The sequence below is a fragment of the Impatiens glandulifera genome, chromosome 2, assembly GCF_907164915.1.
Source record: "Impatiens glandulifera chromosome 2, dImpGla2.1, whole genome shotgun sequence".
NCBI lineage: Eukaryota > Viridiplantae > Streptophyta > Magnoliopsida > Ericales > Balsaminaceae > Impatiens > Impatiens glandulifera.
The window spans coordinates 63,488,895-63,508,050 of NC_061863.1; the positions used below are offsets into that span (position 1 = coordinate 63,488,895).

Genomic DNA, 19,156 nt, shown 5'->3' on the forward strand with positions numbered 1-19,156 from the left:
ATTTGTCCCTCACCTCACCCTTTAAATTAATTTATCTAAAAATAAATAATTAAATCAAATCTACTAATTGCACAATACACATGTGAACACAAACTTTTCCCTTTCACATGTCCCACACCTACCTACTAGGACCAATTTGAAATTTCACATTATATTACAAATATTAATGTATTTATTTATTTATTTATTTTGTTAATCGGTTTATTTATTCATTATGTGAATAAGAAAGATCAATTCCATTTATTAATTTAAGAAAATATACTAATTATTAAAATTAAAAACAAACATTTTACAGTATGGATGACAATTATAATTTGCCCACGATTTTCGATCTGAATTGTCCTATTATGTAGGATTTTTTTCCAGCTTGACTGATAGTTGAACAAAGATGGTATTTGTGTTCTTTGTGTCGAGAAATGATTCTGTCCCAAACACTATAAACACAATTAAATATATAAAATTATCAATATAATTATTTATATTTTATAAGAGTTTTATTTTTATATCTTATAATAATATAAATTTAGAATTCTCGAATATAACATTTGTTTATATAATTTTATTATATATATATATATATATATATATTTATAGAATATGGTTAAAAGGATCCTTGCCAAGATTTTTCAAAACTAAACAAAATGAGTATGGTTGTAAAAAAAATAATGATTTCTATGCCCTAATCCCACTATTGTCATCCATAATTTATATAGATAAATAATTAAATAAAGGTCCCATATATTAATATTTGAGTCATTTTCGTACACCACATTGTTGAATATAAAGATTAATATTGAATTGGACCCTTGAAGCACTTTTCACATTGAATAAGAGGAATGGTGATAAGACCCATATTTATTTATTTCTTGATTCTCATATGAATTAGAAGAAGAAGAAGCTTTATTCTCTCTCTCTCTATAGTCTTGACCGATCATTAATTTGCAAGTGACTCCGTCGTGTTTATAAATTGATTAAAATAAATGGGGGCTGGTTTTTCCGGTGAGCCAAAAAGGGTCGTTGTGGATCCGATCGGAGAGGTTGATATTAATACAGGGTTGTCGGCCTTACCGGAAAGTTGTTTAGCAATTGTGTTGATGGGTTTGGAAGCTGATGAAGTCTGTAAACTGGCCGGCGTTAATCGGGAATTCAGGGAAGCCTCGTCGGCCGACATGGTGTGGGAATCTAAGTTGCCGGAAAATTATAAGATTCTTGTCAACAAGTTATTTGATCATCAGAATCTCTCCAAGAAGGATATATATTTCAGACTTTGTCTTCCCAATCGATTTGATGGTGATACCAAGGTTAATTAAATTCTAGTTAACTCATCTTGATCTATATGATCTTATATTAATTATATAATTAATGAATGTTTTAAGATTTAATTTGTGATATTCGAATCTGCAGCAAGTATGGATGGAAAAGAAGAGTGGAAAGATTTGTCTTTCAATGTCTTGGAAGGGGATGAAGATAACTGGAATAGATGATCGCAGATATTGGACTCATATTCCTACAGATCAATCCAGGTATTCTTTCTTTTATTTCATATGTTTGATTCTTTGAAGTAGATGTCATTATTACGGGATAATGTTATTTCTAACGTTAAAAAAATTAAATAAAAAAAAAGATTATTGTTTGTGTTAGAATGGGTCAATGATTCAATTATTTATGAGCAACTAGTTTTTGCATAGATCAATAAAATATATAATACAATCAACTTGCTTAATTGTGGATCATGTGAAGTGGATAATCATTTTATTTTCTTAATTAATTATAATTGAAGATTTCCAATATATTATATGTATCATGTATGGGGTCCAGACACCAGTCCATGTCGTTATTATCTATTATAATTATATGAATAATATGGGTTTTTAATTGGATGAATTATTATATAAATTAATTAAATGTTAATAATTTGTGTAGGTTCCGTACAATTGCTTATCTGCAACAGATATGGTGGTTAGAAGTAGATGGAAATTTAGAGTTTGAGTTTCCACAAGGCAGTTACAGCTTGTTTTTCCGTCTCCGGTTAGGCCGACCCACCACCACCGCCGCCGCCTTCGCCGGAAAAAGGGGCGGGCGGATTGCTGCCGGCGGGGAAATGGACCGGGTCCATGGATGGGGAAACAAACCAGTAAGGTTTAAGTTTTCGACGTCGGAGGGTCAGGAAGCAATGACCCAATGCTATCTGCCGAATGAACCGACCGGAAAATGGATTTGTCAGCATGTCGGAGACTTTGATGTGGTGAATACAAACTCAAACTCGCCGCCGGCGACGACGGCGATTAAGTTCTCATTGACCCAGATTGATTGCACACATACCAAAGGGGGTCTTTGCTTGGATTCTCTTCTCATTTTGCCCAAATCTTAGCAACTCTTCTATATTCATGATTGTAAATTAATATCATCATTATGTAAAATAGAAATCATTTAGGTCATTGGGAATTTATTTTTTGGGGGGGCCATTCCAATATTATTGTTTTTTTTTTTTTTTTTGCCAACAAAATGTTTTGGTTTTGTAATTCAATTTACAGAATGGGTTCGCTATAATATTTGTTAGTGTGTGTGGAAAAATTTATCAATTTACATCATAATTGTTTGTTGGTCTTATTTGAAAAAACTCAAAGAGTTCCAAATTTGAGTTTGAATAAAAGAAATATTACTAAATTTATTTGATTTTTTTTATATAATAAATATATGATTCAAATATTTTGATTTAAATAAGATATTGTTATGAAATTATATTAAATGGGTCTTTATGGATAAACTTTATGTGAGAAATAAAATAAAATAAAATTAAAAGTTAACAAACATGTTTTTTTTAAACAGTTTAAGTACAAACATGAAATTAGAAAATAAAATAATAAACATATTATCCAGCATTTATCGAGCGTGAATTTCCGAAAAGATATATTAACTACTCGATTGACTTCACTATTTATTTTTAAAAAGATCTTAAAAATTGTTATAATAATAACGTTGGGAATGATACGAGTTAAACTATTACTGAAAATTTGACGATATCTTTCTGACCAAAATCTAACCAAATATTATCGGTAAAAATATTAAAATTTGAAGGACTAAGTTAAAAATATTTCCTAAAATTTGACAATAATCTATCTATCCAGTTCATGGGTCCAAAACAAACGAAGAAGAGAAGAGAAGAGAAAGATGAGCAGCAATGTGGTGTGCTCGAGTCCATTGAAGTCCCCCTTTACAATTCGCGTCAATTCATCTTCTTCCCTCCTTTCAATCTATACCCTCAAATCCATTCGTAAAAAATCCTCAAAAATCTCTTGCTCTGGTTCCGAAGATCGACAGCAACTCAACCTCTCCGTTCTTCGCTTCACTCTCGGTAACCTCCTCTCTTCTCCAACCCAAGTCATCTCTGTCTCTATCTTTGCTTATTATTTGTTGATTAGGAATACCCGGATTGGATGAGTCCTACTTACCAAGATGGATGGGGTACGGCTTCGGCTCGCTTCTGCTTCTCAACCATTTCTTCGGTTCCGATTCGAGCGTCGTCACACCAGCCCAGCTAGTAAGCTATAGACTACCTTCTATTGAGCACTTACATTCTTCTCATATAAAATTATACTAATTTTCTGACTGTTGTTTTTCCTAATAAGAGATCAGAAGTTCTTGGTCTTTCTTTGGCTGGATTCTCTGCACTTGTTCCTTATCTTGGAAAATTCCTTAAGGTGACACACAAGTTTAGTTTCATCAATCAATTAGAATTTGTTTTCTTTTTCTAATTTTCATATGAATATGTATATATATATATATATATATATCAGGGAGCATCTGCAGTGAATCAAAAGATTCTGCCAGAGGGTACTGAGCAGATATTTGTAGTCTCAGAAAATGTTACAAGCAAAACATTAAAGGAAGATTTGGCTTGGGGAACATATGTTATCCTACGTAATACAAACACAGTGTCAGTGGTAAGCCACCCTTCAATTCATTCTTCTGTAAACACCATTTTAGAATTCAAACATCTTCTAATTTTCTTAATTTGTAGATTGTTTACGTTCAAGGGGCTTTATGTGTACGTGGTTATTGGAGCATACCTGAAGACGTAATGAAAGCTGATGTTTCCAATTGGTTCCAGAAACAAATTCAGAATATTGGCATATCAAATCTGGAAAACAGCCTCTATTTTCCTCAGCTTGCAGGTACACATGCAATCCTCATTGTTACCAGTTTTGCATAATTCTAAAATCTGAGCTCCTATCATTCATTCAAACCCTGACAACTCTCCTGCAGAAAAGAATCTCGTGTCTTCAAAAGACAAACAGACACACTCAGTTCAAATTCAAGAGTTTTTTTTAAAAGAAAAACTCTAGAGTTCTAATCAAATCCAGATCAACATAAATTTACTTAGAAGACAGATAATATCTTAGATATGACTCCAAATCATTATCTTCCTATGGATGATGCTTTCAAGGAATGTTTTATGGGTCATGCACATGCACCCTATATCCATTTACATCTCATACAATACTTTCACAAAATTATTGAGTATGTGTTACTCTACAATTGATAAAATGTGGGTAGCAAACAATATTCACGAGGCTCTTAGCTGTGTAGGATAGAAGAAATATATTGATGAGGAAATTCAAACACTACTAATGAACAAGGCACGCTCCATGTGTGAGAACTTCAAAAGGCACGCCTTGAAACCAGAGGATTCGCTACGATATTGATTATCAAGAAACATTTGCCCTAGCTGCAAAACTGAATACTATATTAGCCTACCATTCTTCTAGATTTAAAAAATGCATTTCTCAACGATGACTTGGAGAAAAAAAGTTTGAAAGTAAGTTCCTTGTAGCCTATCCATTCAACCAGATATGGCGACTTCACAAAAAAGAAAATGGATGGTCTTAAGCAATCCTCACGAGGCATGGTTTGAAAAGTTTACCACCTCGGTCATCAAATATGATATCACCTTATATGTTTATGTAGATGGCATCGTCATCATGGGTGATACTGAGGAGGAGATTGCAGAACGAAAGGTACTCCTTACTAAAGAATTTGATATTAAAGACCTTGAGAGTCTCAAGTTTCTCCTTGGTATGGAACTGGCTCAGTTCGTTAAAGGAAATTGGCATGCTTAGTTGCACACACTGATGCATCCATCTCATAGCTCAGTTTTAGAAATGATGATGTCCCATAGATAAGGGGAGTACCAACGACTTGTAGGTCGTCTTCTATACTTATATTCACAACCTAACACTGGTTTCAATAAGTGTGTTAAGTCGATTCATGAACAATCCAACATAAGAGCATATGAATGCAGTCTACAGGATTGTGAGATACCTAAAAGGCTGCCACAGAAAGACATACTATATTGAAAGAATGCTGATAAAAAGTATACTATACTTGTGTATGAGGGAATTTAGTCACATAGACAAGGAAGAGTGAACATCTAAGCAGAGTACAAAAAATTGCCTTTAGGGATGTGTGAAGGAATATGGTTACGATGAGTATTGAAGGATCTGGGAAAAACTACATAAAACCCCATCAACATGGCCAAGCAATCAATATTGTCAAGAGTTCAGTTCATCACGATCAAACCAAACACATTGAAGTTGCCAGACACTTTATTTCAAAAAATGTATTAAAAGGTTATGTAGAACCTTTGTAAACAATTTGCGAAGATCGTCACATAGGCTCTCCCAATACCGATCTTCGACGAACTATGTGGCAAGTTGGCTAAGTACAACGTTTACCACCCAACAAAACCAACCTTTACTGATTTCTAAAGGGGGATTATTGTTAGGAATGTAAAATAGCAGTTCAGGGTTAATGGTATTATAGTAAATAGAAGTAAATGACATATTTGTAAATAATATGGATGAAGTATATATATATATATAAATAGTTTAGAGATCTTATAATCAGTAGTTATGGTGAAATGAAGAATCAATAATATCTATCTGTCATCTATAGTTTTCTATGATCTCTCATCCATCCCAATTCTTCTTTGTCTCATCTATTGCTTCAGCCAATTCTTCCTCTCCAAATCACAAACTATTATGCAAAGGAAATAACAAAAGCATATATTATTTTAGATGAAGGACTTCAGAAATTGCTTCCCAAGGGGATTCGTTCTGTTTTCATTCAACCAGTACTTCTGAAAGCTGAAAATAAAGGCGACAATGAAGTAGTTGAAGAAAGCAAGGGGTTCATCCTGCTGGCTTCTACCAGTGCTTATGCTTACAGAAAAAAGGACAGGGAATGGATAGGAGCTGTTGCCAACAAATTCAGAGGTAAAATTAATCATTGTTATTTTAGAAATGTGTCACATGTTATTATAGCTCACTAGGCCATTGGGCCATTTAATGTAATTATTATATGTCCTCTAGGATTGGGTATTATAGGCCCACTAAGAGTAAGATATTTATTAGAGTGAGTGAACTAGAGTTAGAGAATAGTACTTAGGTTAGCATATGAATGATTAATGAAGTGTCTTGTATCCCCTTCCTGTTCATCTAGGTATTACCTTCTTCTTCTAAGTGTTATAAATTGTCAATGGTGTTCATAAGCAAACCTCCTTGTTTGTTTTATCAGTTTGTCCACATTGTAGTGGCAAGTGCATTGTACTTGGGGATATTTCTTAAGAGTTGAATCTATATATTATATTTCATATTTTTGTTGAGTTTAATTAGAGGCCATAAATTGGACATGGACCTTTACTTTAGGGTTGTTCAGTTGTCCACCTCAAAAAAGTAGGCCATGAACTTGTTGTCCCTCGATCATGAGTAGAGTCGGTTCATCACAGTAGTATGTCGGCAAGTGTCTGTACTAGAAATGACGACCCCTCACGAAATCTAGATTCTTCCAAACACACCAAGTTTTCTCTTTAGACAAAAACACATGGTAAAATTAGGCTTCTTTCATTTTAGCCAGGATGTGCACATCAAACCATGTCCCCCCCCTTTAAAAGTTCCTTTTTCTTTTTATTATTCTCTTCTCTACCCTGTTGTAGTAGGGTTTGGAGAAGATTGGTGAAGTTGTTGGGCAATTTTATTGCAGGCCTGGCTGAAGAATGATGATGGATCCCACACTTCCAACCCGACGAGTAAAACATAACTAGTGTCTATAGAAGGTAACTGTAGTGTATATAATTTTGAATTTGCATAATTGAGAGTGGCAGTTGAACATTCATTATTGTGATATAGAAAGGAGGATGAATAGGTATTATATACAAAGGGGAACCATAGATTGGATCTGTGAAGTAGTAGTTGTAGTTTGAGGATAGTAATCTACACTATTAATTAAAGGGCATGCCCATTTTTTTCATTCCATTTATAAATGGAAGAGAATCCATATTTACCGGAAAAGAAGGAAAGGAAATGGCAAAAGAATGATTGCAAGTTGTATATAATAATTTAATCTTATATAATATTATATGAATTGTGTGTCTAAGTCTAATTAGTCTAAAACAATGAATGACCCACTCCAGTCTGGTTCCAGCTTTGTTAATGGGTCCATTGTGAGAAGTTGACCAAAACAGCACAGCACATCACAGCACTAAGATGGGTTTAAGGCATTTGGCATTATTTATGCCCCAAAGAGAATCTTGTTTTAAGTTCTAGCTAGGATTTGCAGTAATTGATTATCATTAATAATAACAAGGATTGGTTACATATTATTTCTTATTCTTCCATACAACCAACCATATGATGATGATATGATATTATTTATTAAGAACTTGTAACTTTTGCCACTTTAGCCGTCCGTGGGCACACTCCTATATATAATTTATTCTTATTCTTGCCTAAAACATCAACAGTGGGTAAGGTAATATTTTAGGTTAGGCTACTATAGAAACAAAGATAGCTTAATCAATGAGCACTTTATAGCAGTATGAATTATGACAAGATCCTATCACTTTGGTGATATTAAATTGACCTAGCTCATTTCATTTGATAACCTCAATTTGTGATTGTTTTATGATTTTCCTGAAATTTTCCTTTGTGAAGAACATATATTATTAGATTTATTTAAATATTTTATATAATAAGGGGGATATGAATGGATGTGTTCAAAATTGGTGAGGCAGTTGCATTTTCATTTTCAGATTATTAATTAATTAATTAATTGATTGGTGAGGAATGATAGAAGGGGGTGGGGGGGTGATATGGACATTTCACCTCACCCAACCCAACAAAATGGTGACCTACTCCTTTTTTTCTTTAATTATATCAAAACCCAATTTAACATTTATGTATTTTACTTGACTTTTTTATAACTAGTCTTTATCATTTCCCTAATAATATCTTGTTTAATTTTAGTTTATTTAGAAAACAATTTAGTTTACTTTTAATTTCTATTATTGATGCTAATAACAGAACAAGTTTATTAAGTGAACAATATTCAATTACTTGTCCTTTTCAATGATAGGTATGCCTTTGATTAAATATATATACTCTTTTTTTTTATATATAATTTTTATGTTTGTCCTACTAAGTTAAACCTTGTTTTGTAAGAGATGGGAATTATAAAAATGTGACTAGGTCACACATATTTTATTGGTTGATGTCACTTTATTTATCATATGTTTTTACAAATAATTAAATAAAACTCATCATATGAGTGATGTATGAACATAATGTTTTGAGAAATAAGTGTTAAGATTATATGTACTTTCTTAGAATTACTATAACCAATGTCTAGATTACTCTTTTATACATCATTTATACCTTTTTTATTTATAAGCGTTTTCATTACATAATCACATCAAAAGTGTTCATGATTTTTTTTTTAATATAATTTTGGAATATTTTTATGGATAAAGTAAAAATGAAATTCTATAAAAAAAAAATATTAATTTCTAAATTTGATAATAAAATAATAAAATATTATTAGTACAACTAACTTCTAACAGATAAACATAAAATAATATCTGTAAGAAACCGTTTTATTCAACTCAAATCTTCTTTACTTTCACTTCCAAATCTAAATGTGGTAAAAAAAAATATAGCGTTATTATTAATATTATTTATTTATTATTTTTGTGGTATACTGCTTGATGCAGCGTGCGTGGCTAGGATGAATCTTTATCAAGATTCGTTGATTCTTACGAATACCGAAAGTCGATAGATATTGAGGAAACCTCGTTTTCTGATTAATAATCTTCTTCCCCCTTACAATGGAATACCTTCAGGGTATTTATAGGACTTACACGTATTAAATTAGGAATTACGTCTAATTACAATTTAATTACACTAATTTAGGATATTCCTTCCATAACAAGAATATCCCTACCTAATTTAGAATATCCCTTGTAATCTCTTCCTTAATTAGAATATATATTATAATCCTTTCCTTGATTAGAATATATCTTCCAATCCCTTCCTTAATTAGATTATCTTCCAATCTCTTCGACTCGCACCGCATCATTCCCCCCAGGGTAGAAAAGATTCGTCCTCGAATCTGGAACCGCATCATCCTCATCAGAAGAAGGCTCACCCACAAAAGGAACAAGATGCTTCACATTGAACACATCAGAGGTACGCACATGGCTGGGAAGGCGTAAACGATAAGCATTGGGGTTGATCTTCTCCACAATCTCAACAGGACCAATCTTCTTAGCAGCAAGCTTGCTATATTCATGAGCTGGAAAACGATCCTTAGTCAGAATAGCCCACACAAAGTCACCAACTTCAAAATCAACAGCACGCCTTCTCGAATCAGCCTTCTCCTTGTACTTGGCAGTAGCAGCAACCAAGCGGTCATGAGTGGTCTGATGAACCTGAGCCAACTGACCAACAAAATCCGCAGCAGTGGAATGAGGACGCACCTTGCTGGGCAGCGCTAACAAATCAAGAGGAGCACGCGGAGACAGCCCGTAAATCACATGGAAAGGACTGAAACCAGTGGAGCGATTAACAGCATGATTGTGAGCAAACTCGGCCTGAGGCAGCTTCAGATCCCAAGCCTTAGGATGATCCCCAATTAAACTGCGCAGAAGGTTCCCCAAAGACCTATTAACAACTTCAGTTTGGCCATCAGTTTGCGGGTGATAGGCACTGCTAAAATTCAGCTGAGTGTTAACCAAACGCCAAAGACTCCTCCAAAAGTGACTCACAAAGCGAGTGTCCCGATCAGAAACTATGGAGGCAGGAAGTCCATGAAGGCGATACACATCCCTGAAATAAAGTTGTGCAACAGCCACAGCATCAGAGGTTTTCTTGCAGGGAATGAAATGAACCATCTTCGAGAATCGGTCAACCACCACAAAAATCGAATCAGAACCACGCTGGGTACGTGGCAGCCCAAGGACAAAATCCATACTGACATCAGACCATGGTTGAGTGGGAATAGGCAGAGGCAAGTATAACCCGGCATTAGTCGAAGCGCCCTTAGCCAACTGACAAACACGACAACGAGCAACAAAACGCCCCACCTCTTTGCGCATCGAAGGCCAGAAATAAGAAGCGGCAAGAAGCTGGAAGGTACGATCACGCTCAACATGGCCTTCTTTGTGGAGTTCCTGAATCATCCTCAAACGCAGGCTGCAATCTGGAATGCACAGCTGCACACCACGGAAAAGGAACCCATCCTTTTTTGGGGTAAGAAGGGCCGGGACAGCACAAGGACTAAGGCTTTCTCGAATGTGTCCCTTAGCCAGTAAGTCCTCCACCTGCCTACGCAACTCTTCATGTTCTTTGGGACTCATGCGGTAATGAGGACGGTTGGGTAGGGCAGCACCTGGAACCAAGTCAATGTGATGTTGGGTATCACGCAAAGGAGGCAAGGCACAAGGCAGATTCTCAGGAAAGACATCTGCAAACTCCTGTAACAGCGGCTGCACTGGAATAGGCACTTCAGAACTAGCACCACAGGTAATCAGCGAACAAAATGGAGCAAACACCATGCCCGATTCGACCATGGCGGTCTGAAAAGGACCCCGAGACAACAAGGTGGTAGGGGGGGCACATGATGAGTGGGGGCAGCACCCTTCTTGGGCTGATTTGGCATCAACACAATCTTGACTCAGCCAGGACAGACGATAAGGCTTGGGGTGAGGTTCAGTGGACAGACCCAGCTTCGAAACTGCAACCTCAGAAATCACATTCTCACAACTCCCAGCATCAATGATGAAGGTGCAAACTTTGCCACCGATGGTACAAGTGGAATGGAACAGATTATTACGTAACCACTCGTTGTCAGGAGCACGAGGGGTTAAACATGATCGACGAATCACCAAAAGGGGGCCAACATCACCAGAAACATACTCCTCCGCTGCCTCATCATCATAAACATCATACACTGGGGCTGAATCTGAAGGAAGAGCAGAGTCAGGATCCTCCACCTCAGTAAAAAGACCACGATTGGTGGACTTTGGGTTGCGACACTCTGCTTGGCGATGGCCAACTTCACCACAATTGAAACAACGCAAGCCACCGGGACGTCCCTGCGGGGGGGCTGTAGTGCTGCGAGGGGGGGCTGGGGTGGGATGGGCCGGCTGGGAAGAAGAACCAATGCCACTAGTGGGGACAACCTGTTTTCCAAAGCTACCCGAACCGCGTCTGGCTAGCTGTTTCTCAGCCTGTGAAGCACGCTGATGTGCCTCAGAAACAGTCAAGGGATCAAACATATTCAAAATATCCTGCAACTGGAGGCGAAGGCCACCAATATAGCGAGAAACCAACTGGAGAGGGGACTCAGACAGGTCAACACGAGCCACAAAGGTGTAAAACTCAGTGGAATAGTCATCCACGGAACGAGAACCCTGACGAAGATTCTGGAACCGCTGGTACAGGTTACGTTCGTAATTATATGGTAGAAACGCAGCCCTAATATGCTTCCTGAATTTGTCCCAATTCGTGAGTTTTGCCTTACCATGACGAACACGTGTCTGTTTCAACTGCTGCCACCATGCTTGTGCACGACCATGTAAGCGGATCGTAACAAGGGGTACACGACGATCTGCAGGAACTTCCTTGAAATCCAGAATCTCTTCAACCTGAGAAAGCCAATCAATAAACTCTTCCGGTGATAGACTACCATCGAACTTAGGGATGTCCACCCTGAAAGCCTGCTCCCAGCGATGATTGGGGCGTTCAGGGGATCGATTCCGAAGACCACCGAAAGGGTTTTCATCTGTCATCGTAACATCATCTTCAGGGTGGTGCATGTGCATAGATGCATCCATCCGTTGCGTCAACCATTCAACCTGCCGCCTCAAATCGTCGTTATCACGGCGAAACTCAGCGTTTTCACGTCGCAACTCAGCAAGGTCACCATCATCAGCACCAGGGGTAGGGTTGTGCGGCTGTCTTCGGGGCGGCATACCTCAGGGTCGACTGGAAACTGATACCAACTGATGCAGCGTGCGTGGCTAGGATGAATCTTTATCAAGATTCGTTGATTCTTACGAATACCGAAAGTCGATAGATATTGAGGAAACCTCGTTTTCTGATTAATAATCTTCTTCCCCCTTACAATGGAATACCTTCAGGGTATTTATAGGACTTACACGTATTAAATTAGGAATTACGTCTAATTACAATTTAATTACACTAATTTAGGATATTCCTTCCATAACAAGAATATCCCTACCTAATTTAGAATATCCCTTGTAATCTCTTCCTTAATTAGAATATATATTATAATCCTTTCCTTGATTAGAATATATCTTCCAATCCCTTCCTTAATTAGATTATCTTCCAATCTCTTCGACTCGCACCGCATCACTGCTCCTTTTGTTTTGTTAGTCAACATTGGAGGGATCGATGTCCAAAATATATATTACTAGAAAAATAAAGTCATCGTATTCACGAATTTTGATATTTTATATATTTTATATTAAAGACCACGACCCGACCACATAATTAGCATTCTCATTATAATTTAATATTTTCTTAATCTTAAGTAAAATTTATTTTAAGCTAATTAAAGGTGTCGGCTACCAAATAAAAACCAATACAGTACCTTCCTTCATATATTACCAGCACATTCCATAAATTATAAAACAATTAATAAAATTATATATATATATATATATATATATATATATATTTGTGTATGTTTAATTAACATGTTAGCAGGCAAGCAATAGAGAAAAATTCAGTGTATAAATTAATTTAAGGGCTCAGAATAGCTTTGTTTAGTATATAATTTACTGTGGGTAAAATAAATAAAAGTGAGAAATAATTCAAACAAGGTGTTAGAGAAATAAATATCTAATTAGTTGGTGAGAAATAAAATTGAATTTCGATGTTACCGAGCAACCGCAATTTCTTTCTTATTTGTCTTTTATTTTTATTTTTATTTTTATTAAATCTAGTACGATGTGTTTTGTGTGTTGTACCATCATCCATCACTTCCCGATCACACTCACGTGGGAACACTCCACCGCCCTACGGCTGCAAACCTGCCACGTGTACGCTTCTGATCATGCTGCTCCTACCGTCTCAAAAAAAAATTAAATTGTCGGTGGCACTATATACAACATGTAGTAGTTTGAGAATAATAAAATAATATTTATAAAATTATACTGAATGAAAGAAAACATAAATCACAAACAAACTATTTATTTTTATGACCCACATATAATAATAATATATTATTAATAAGGTTATTAATTGATCAACTTTAATATATATATATATATATATATATATATATATATATAATATTTTCTTATTATATAAATAAGCTTATGAAAAGAAAAAAAAGGAGAATAAATAAAATCTAACACAGCATATAATATCAATTAATTACCATCCGTGTGAAAATAACAAGGAGATTGCCTAAATCGTCTTGGAAAATTAATCACTTTCAACAATTTTTTTATTAATTGACAATTTATATTAACAAATATATATGATCTTATTCTATTAATAAATATTTTGGCATTTGGTAAATTTTCTTACACTACATTCGAATTAAAGCATAAAAAATTCTAAACATAAATCGACTAAAGAATTTCTGACAGAACAAATGAGACTTACTTGCAAGCAAAGACAGTCAGGCAGGCGTGAGGATGTTGTTGGTGATTTTTATTTATTTATTTATAATAACATATAATTATATTTAAATTTATTGAAGACTATTATTAATTATAAAATTTAAACTAGATAATTGATTCATGTGTTCACACACAAAATAGAAAATCCCGATACATGAAAATCAAAACCAATCAAATATATAAACATATAATAAAATTAAATAATTATTTATATAATAACAAGTTTAATCTGATAACGTGTTAATGTGATTTAAAGGCTCATTTATTTAAATTAATTAATTGTGTAATAAAAGCCTTTGAATTAAATTATTTATTACAGGTCATTCTTCCTCCTCCTCCTAATTCACTTTAATGTTATTTATTTATTTAAAATGGTGATAATCCGAATAAAGAAAATGGTGGCAAATAAATGAAAGCTAGCAAGAAGAAAATGACTGACTAGAAGAAAGAAAACGTAAAAGTCTTAAGACGTGTATGTGGGGAAATGACAGAACCATGTGACCGGCCCGATTGGGATGCTCCACCGGTTCTGGTTCTGGTTCTGGAGCTAGCTTTCATATTATTTATTATTATATAGAAAATAATTAATTATCATTATTTTATAGAAATAATAATAATTATAAGCACATAAAGTAATAAAATCTATATAATTTAATAAAGTACCAAATATATTCTACATGTTAATCCTCGACCAAAAATCATAATCTTAATCGTAATATAAAATACATGATCATGATCATGATCGATATTGTAAAAACTTGTATAAAATATATAAGAATAGAAACCTATAAGCTTAGGTTAGGGCATATATCATGTATATATGTATATAAACAGTGGTCAATTAGTAGACAATGATTGGGTTGGGATCCAGCTCGAATTACTAAAAGAACCCCCTCACAACCTTGTATTTGTGCAGACAAATCCCAACTCCTTGGCGGCTTTTAAAACTTATAATAAATATAATTGTGTATATACATATTTTTAGTAATAATTTATTTATTATATATAATATGCAGACATCAACGTGTTCTCTTCACTCTCCATTTCTTTTATTTTCTTTCTTTTTCTTTTATTTAATATCCTCTCTCCATTTCTGTTTGTCTGTCATGTTCGACGCCTGAAGAACCGGGGTGGTATATTTAGAGAGAGAGAGAGATGGAATAAGATTAAAGATTCCATTTTGGTTGAGTTGGATCAATCGATCGATCGATATCTTCAGACATTGAATAAATATCTGGATTAGGAATTGTGATCGGTCTTAGATATAGTTCTTTTTGCTAAGAACCACGATCCCCCCCCTCCCGGCTCACATTTTTCATCATTACATTTACATTTTACAGCACAGCCAATAAGCTTTCAAATCTTCCTAGACCAGACCAAGCAAGCATCTCTCTGACTTTATTGCGTGTCTGATTCTTTCCTAATTACCGCACTCTTTCTAATTAATTACTCGATCTATTACAAACAAACATCTCTCTCTCTCTCTCCCTCCTATTCTCAATTGCTTACAAATTTCTCCCCTGTCTTTCTGTCTGTCTGGATTATGGGTCAAACCATCTTTGTTGTTTAAGATTACTGGGAATTTCTCCATTCCTTCCTCTCTGTAGTGTAGATCCATCCCAGTTAACCCAACAAAGATTCAAGAAGAAGAAGATGATGCAGATGAGAACCAAACCGACAGCCCCATCGCCATTTAATGGCAGCGCCACCGCCACCGCCGCCGGCGATGATGAAGGAGCTTGGGAAATGAGACCCGGAGGAATGCTGGTCCAGACAAGAATCGATTCGGAAAAGGACCGCGTGGCACCACCGACTATCCGGGTTCGAGTTAAATACGGGTCGGTTTATCACCAAGTCAATATCAGCTCTCAAGCAACCTTCGGTACGTAACTCCCTTCTCTCTCTCTTTCTCTCTCTCTACTAATTAACTAAATATAGATGATGTTTCCAGCTACTACTAATTACTAGTAATCAATCATGAATTGTTCTTCTTCTTCTTCTCAGGGGAATTAAAGAAATTGTTGCGGGGGCCGACGGGATTGCACCACCTGGATCAGAAACTATTTTTCAAGGACAAAGAGAAGGACAACAATTCATTCCTTGACATTGTTGGTGTTAAAGACAAATCTAAGCTCGTCGTCACTGAAGATCCGATTAGTCAGGAGAAACGCTATATTGAGATGCGTAAGAATGAGAAAATGGAAAAGTCTTCCAAATCAATCTCTGGTATCAGCCTAGAGATCGACCGCCTTGCCGGCCAGGTAATCATTAATTTACAACTAACTACTCTCCTCCACTCTCCGCCACCCACTAATAATCTTAAACTCTAATAGGTCTCAGCTCTAGAATCAGTCATTTCTAAAGGTGCCAGAGTCCCAGAGAAGAACATCGTCAATGTCATTGAACAGTTGATGAATCAACTGCTCAAATTGGATGCAATTACAGCAGATGGGGATGTTAAACTTCAGAGAAAAATGCAGGTATATATATATATATATCTATACCTTAATGGATTTGAATCTCCAATTAGACTCTGATTTGTTGTATTGGCTGGTTTAAATAAATAAATAAAAGGTGAGAAGAGTTCAGAAATATGTGGAGACTCTAGATGTATTGAAGATGAAGAACTCAATGCCAAGTAAAGATGATGATGAAGAAGCAAATGAAAACCGACAGCCTGAATCTCATAGGTACTCTACTGGTGCTGTTGCAACACCACCTAAAACTGAGCATAGGCAAACAAGGCGTTCAATTGGGCATTCCCCATTGAAACCAACACCTAATCAGCCACAAAGAAATTCCACATCAGGTCCAGTTGTTATAACTACACAATGGGAGACGTTTGATGCACTGCCACCTCTAATTCCAATCCACACATCAACATCATCTTCGTCGTCATCATCAGAATCCCCTAAAATGGCAGCACCGAATTCATCGCAACCCCTAAAATTCAATTGGGATTTGCTTTGAGTTACTTACTTACTGAAAAGAAGGGATTTGTTCTGAATTCTGATGGGTGTGTGGTTTGCCTTAAGTTTTCCTCAAATTTGGTTTGGTGCCTGTTCTCCATTCTTTTCTGTATTTAGATATTATTGTTAGAAATTCATCCCCCCTCTATCATCTGTTATTTGAGTCATGGAATAAGTCAATTGGGGATAATAATAATAATCTAGTAGGACTATACTTGTTTCATTTTTCCTATGTCATTTCCAATATATGATTTCAGGCGGATTGTTAAAATCCATCATCACGTCTACTAGCTAGAGTACTACTATTGCATATTATTACATGCAATATATATATATATATATATACACAGTTAAAGAAGGTTCTTAGATGTGTAATAGTAATGGCTAGCTAGATGTAAAATGATTGATAATCTTTTGTACCTAGATAAGAGTGTTATTATTCATGCCGACAAAAAGAACATATGTTAAGGGGAAAGTTGTAATCAGCAGAGCTAGCTAACCCACCCAACTACCAAAATGATGAAAAGGAAAATGCATTTAACTAATGATCCTGATGTGATGTGTGATGAGACATAATTAGTTTATTATTTAAGAACTCACAAGTAATTATTAAAATATGTTAGAGATCAAAAGCGGTTTCCAGCCCTATGAAATGAATCATAATGTATAAACGCTACATGAATGTTGCTAAGATTTCCAGTAATCGATGATCTTAAACATGATTATACTTTCATTAGATGTTCTTCAGTTGAAATTAAACGATAGAACAATGAATCAGCATTATGTATAGCTTGAAGTAGAAATACTTGAGAGTAAATAGACAATGAAAATCGATCTGATAAACAAAATGCAGCAATCTATTCGAGTGATAGAATAGAACTGATGAAACGCAGGTGAAAGTTTTACCTGATGAACAAAGGCGATTGAGTGGATCTCTCTCTCACGACAAATCGCAGTTTCGCCATTAGAGCGCGCGAACAAAGAAGTGAGTTTCGTACCCAAAGATTTCAGTTTATTTGATTTTAACTTACTTTAAATGGACTCGCTTTTTCGGCGGGATTTATATCCTTCACTAGATTGGGCCGCCGATTAGCCTTTAGAATGTTAGTTTATGGGCCTTCAATATGAAAGGCTTTATATTTAATAAAACATATTGGCACAATTTAAATAATTATTGGGCTGGATGGATGGCCCGCGACCCATAAAAGATAACCTAAGGTCCTGTTTAGTAAGTAATTTTTCTATGGAGCTTAGAACTTGTTGTCAGAAAAAATAAAAATAAAGAGTAACGTTTTTCAAGTTTCAGGGCGACACACGACTTTTTAGAATGGCGTGCAATGAGATTAAAATATTGAGTATTTTTAAAATACAATTTTATAAAACTTTCTAGTTAATTTTTCTCGGTTGAAAAATAAGTTAGGTATAACTTTCTCGTTCAAACTTTTAAATAAGTTATAATTTATTCAAATAAATAAATTCATTAATTAATTTTTTTTAAAAAAATTATACTTAATTATATTTAAAATAAGAGGAGTGATAATTGAAGAAATTTTAGAAAAAGAATAGGAGAGATAATCATCACTTCATTGGTAAAAAAAAAAGAAAATAAAATGTGAGCAAAGAGAGAAGAGATAAATTATTTTATTTTTTCAACCAAACAAGATTTGTGCCAAGTCATTTCCTCTCCTAAATTTCCTTTCCAATTATTTCTCATAAAATAATAATAATAAATATAACTAACATTCTTTTAAAATAAAATTGATCTTACTAATTACACTTAATTAACGATCTTAAGTAGAGAAACTCTCAATTTGAATCCAAGGTCAATATCAAGTCCACTCCAACAATCCCAATGACTCACTAAAGTTTATAAAAAATATTCAAACTCATATTTTTTTGAAAAATTTAAAATTTAGAAACAAGTCATCACACAATAGAATATAACCCAACATTAACAAATATATATATATATATATATGTCAGAGTTACCAAAGTTTAATCATTTGGTTGTGTATGTGTAGAATAAGATTGTTATAATTTTCACAATGGTGTAATTGCATAGCTAGGTAGACGAGGGTAGAGTTTGTGAATAATACCTTGTAGGGGCGATGTTCATGTAGTTTATTTTTCGAGTTGATGTCAATTTATCTGATGTTTATACTTATTTATTGAAGTTAGAGACTAACTAAATTATAGAAAT

At 34.9% G+C, this 19,156-nt stretch overlaps 4 protein-coding genes across 5 annotated transcripts; all 4 read left to right on the top strand.

The window, feature by feature from the left end:
- The first annotated feature begins 943 nt into the window (after window positions 1-943).
- LOC124925183 (F-box protein PP2-A13) lies at window positions 944-1,310 on the top strand. Its single transcript, XM_047465153.1, has one exon. The coding sequence runs from the start codon at window positions 981-983 to the stop codon at window positions 1,308-1,310; it is 330 nt and encodes a 109-aa protein (XP_047321109.1). The 5' UTR covers window positions 944-980.
- A 74-nt stretch (window positions 1,311-1,384) lies between these two features.
- Window positions 1,385-2,470, top strand: LOC124926968 (F-box protein PP2-A13-like). Its single transcript, XM_047467302.1, has 2 exons — window positions 1,385-1,523; window positions 1,924-2,470. The coding sequence occupies exons 1-2, from the start codon at window positions 1,414-1,416 to the stop codon at window positions 2,369-2,371; spliced, it is 558 nt and encodes a 185-aa protein (XP_047323258.1). The 5' UTR covers window positions 1,385-1,413; the 3' UTR covers window positions 2,372-2,470.
- A 640-nt stretch (window positions 2,471-3,110) lies between these two features.
- On the top strand, window positions 3,111-7,660 carry LOC124927965 (protein COFACTOR ASSEMBLY OF COMPLEX C SUBUNIT B CCB2, chloroplastic). Of its 2 annotated transcripts, XR_007098443.1 has the most exons (8): window positions 3,111-3,355; window positions 3,423-3,541; window positions 3,630-3,701; window positions 3,798-3,944; window positions 4,022-4,175; window positions 6,078-6,275; window positions 6,998-7,114; window positions 7,483-7,660. XR_007098443.1 is itself a non-coding variant. In XM_047468476.1 (7 exons), exons 1-7 carry the CDS (start codon window positions 3,172-3,174, stop codon window positions 7,015-7,017), a joined length of 894 nt encoding a protein of 297 aa, XP_047324432.1. In that variant the 5' UTR covers window positions 3,111-3,171; the 3' UTR covers window positions 7,018-7,660. The 2 variants fall into 2 exon arrangements, 1 of the variants encoding a protein (XP_047324432.1); XM_047468476.1 differs by having other exon boundaries at window positions 6,998-7,660.
- A 7,409-nt stretch (window positions 7,661-15,069) lies between these two features.
- LOC124925666 (BAG family molecular chaperone regulator 2) lies at window positions 15,070-17,181 on the top strand. Its single transcript, XM_047465738.1, has 4 exons — window positions 15,070-15,869; window positions 15,992-16,248; window positions 16,321-16,467; window positions 16,562-17,181. Exons 1-4 carry the CDS (start codon window positions 15,641-15,643, stop codon window positions 16,955-16,957), a joined length of 1,029 nt encoding a protein of 342 aa, XP_047321694.1. The 5' UTR covers window positions 15,070-15,640; the 3' UTR covers window positions 16,958-17,181.
- Window positions 17,182-19,156: the final 1,975 nt, after the last annotated feature.

Bases quoted from the DNA above. Each gene is read 5' to 3' on its own strand.
- LOC124925183 (XM_047465153.1), top strand. From the start codon at position 981: ATGGGGGCTGGTTTTTCCGGTGAGCCAAAAAGGGTCGTTGTGGATCCG.
- LOC124927965 (XM_047468476.1), top strand. From the start codon at position 3,172: ATGAGCAGCAATGTGGTGTGCTCGAGTCCATTGAAGTCCCCCTTTACA. The intron at 3,542-3,629 runs GTAAGCTATAGA...TTTCCTAATAAG, and splicing joins TCGTCACACCAGCCCAGCTA to AGATCAGAAGTTCTTGGTCT. The intron at 4,176-6,077 runs GTACACATGCAA...ATATTATTTTAG, and splicing joins CTATTTTCCTCAGCTTGCAG to ATGAAGGACTTCAGAAATTG.
- LOC124925666 (XM_047465738.1), top strand. From the start codon at position 15,641: ATGATGCAGATGAGAACCAAACCGACAGCCCCATCGCCATTTAATGGC. The intron at 15,870-15,991 runs GTACGTAACTCC...TCTTCTTCTCAG, and splicing joins CAGCTCTCAAGCAACCTTCG to GGGAATTAAAGAAATTGTTG. The intron at 16,249-16,320 runs GTAATCATTAAT...AAACTCTAATAG, and splicing joins TCGACCGCCTTGCCGGCCAG to GTCTCAGCTCTAGAATCAGT.
- LOC124926968 (XM_047467302.1), top strand. From the start codon at position 1,414: ATGGAAAAGAAGAGTGGAAAGATTTGTCTTTCAATGTCTTGGAAGGGG. The intron at 1,524-1,923 runs GTATTCTTTCTT...TAATTTGTGTAG, and splicing joins ATTCCTACAGATCAATCCAG to GTTCCGTACAATTGCTTATC.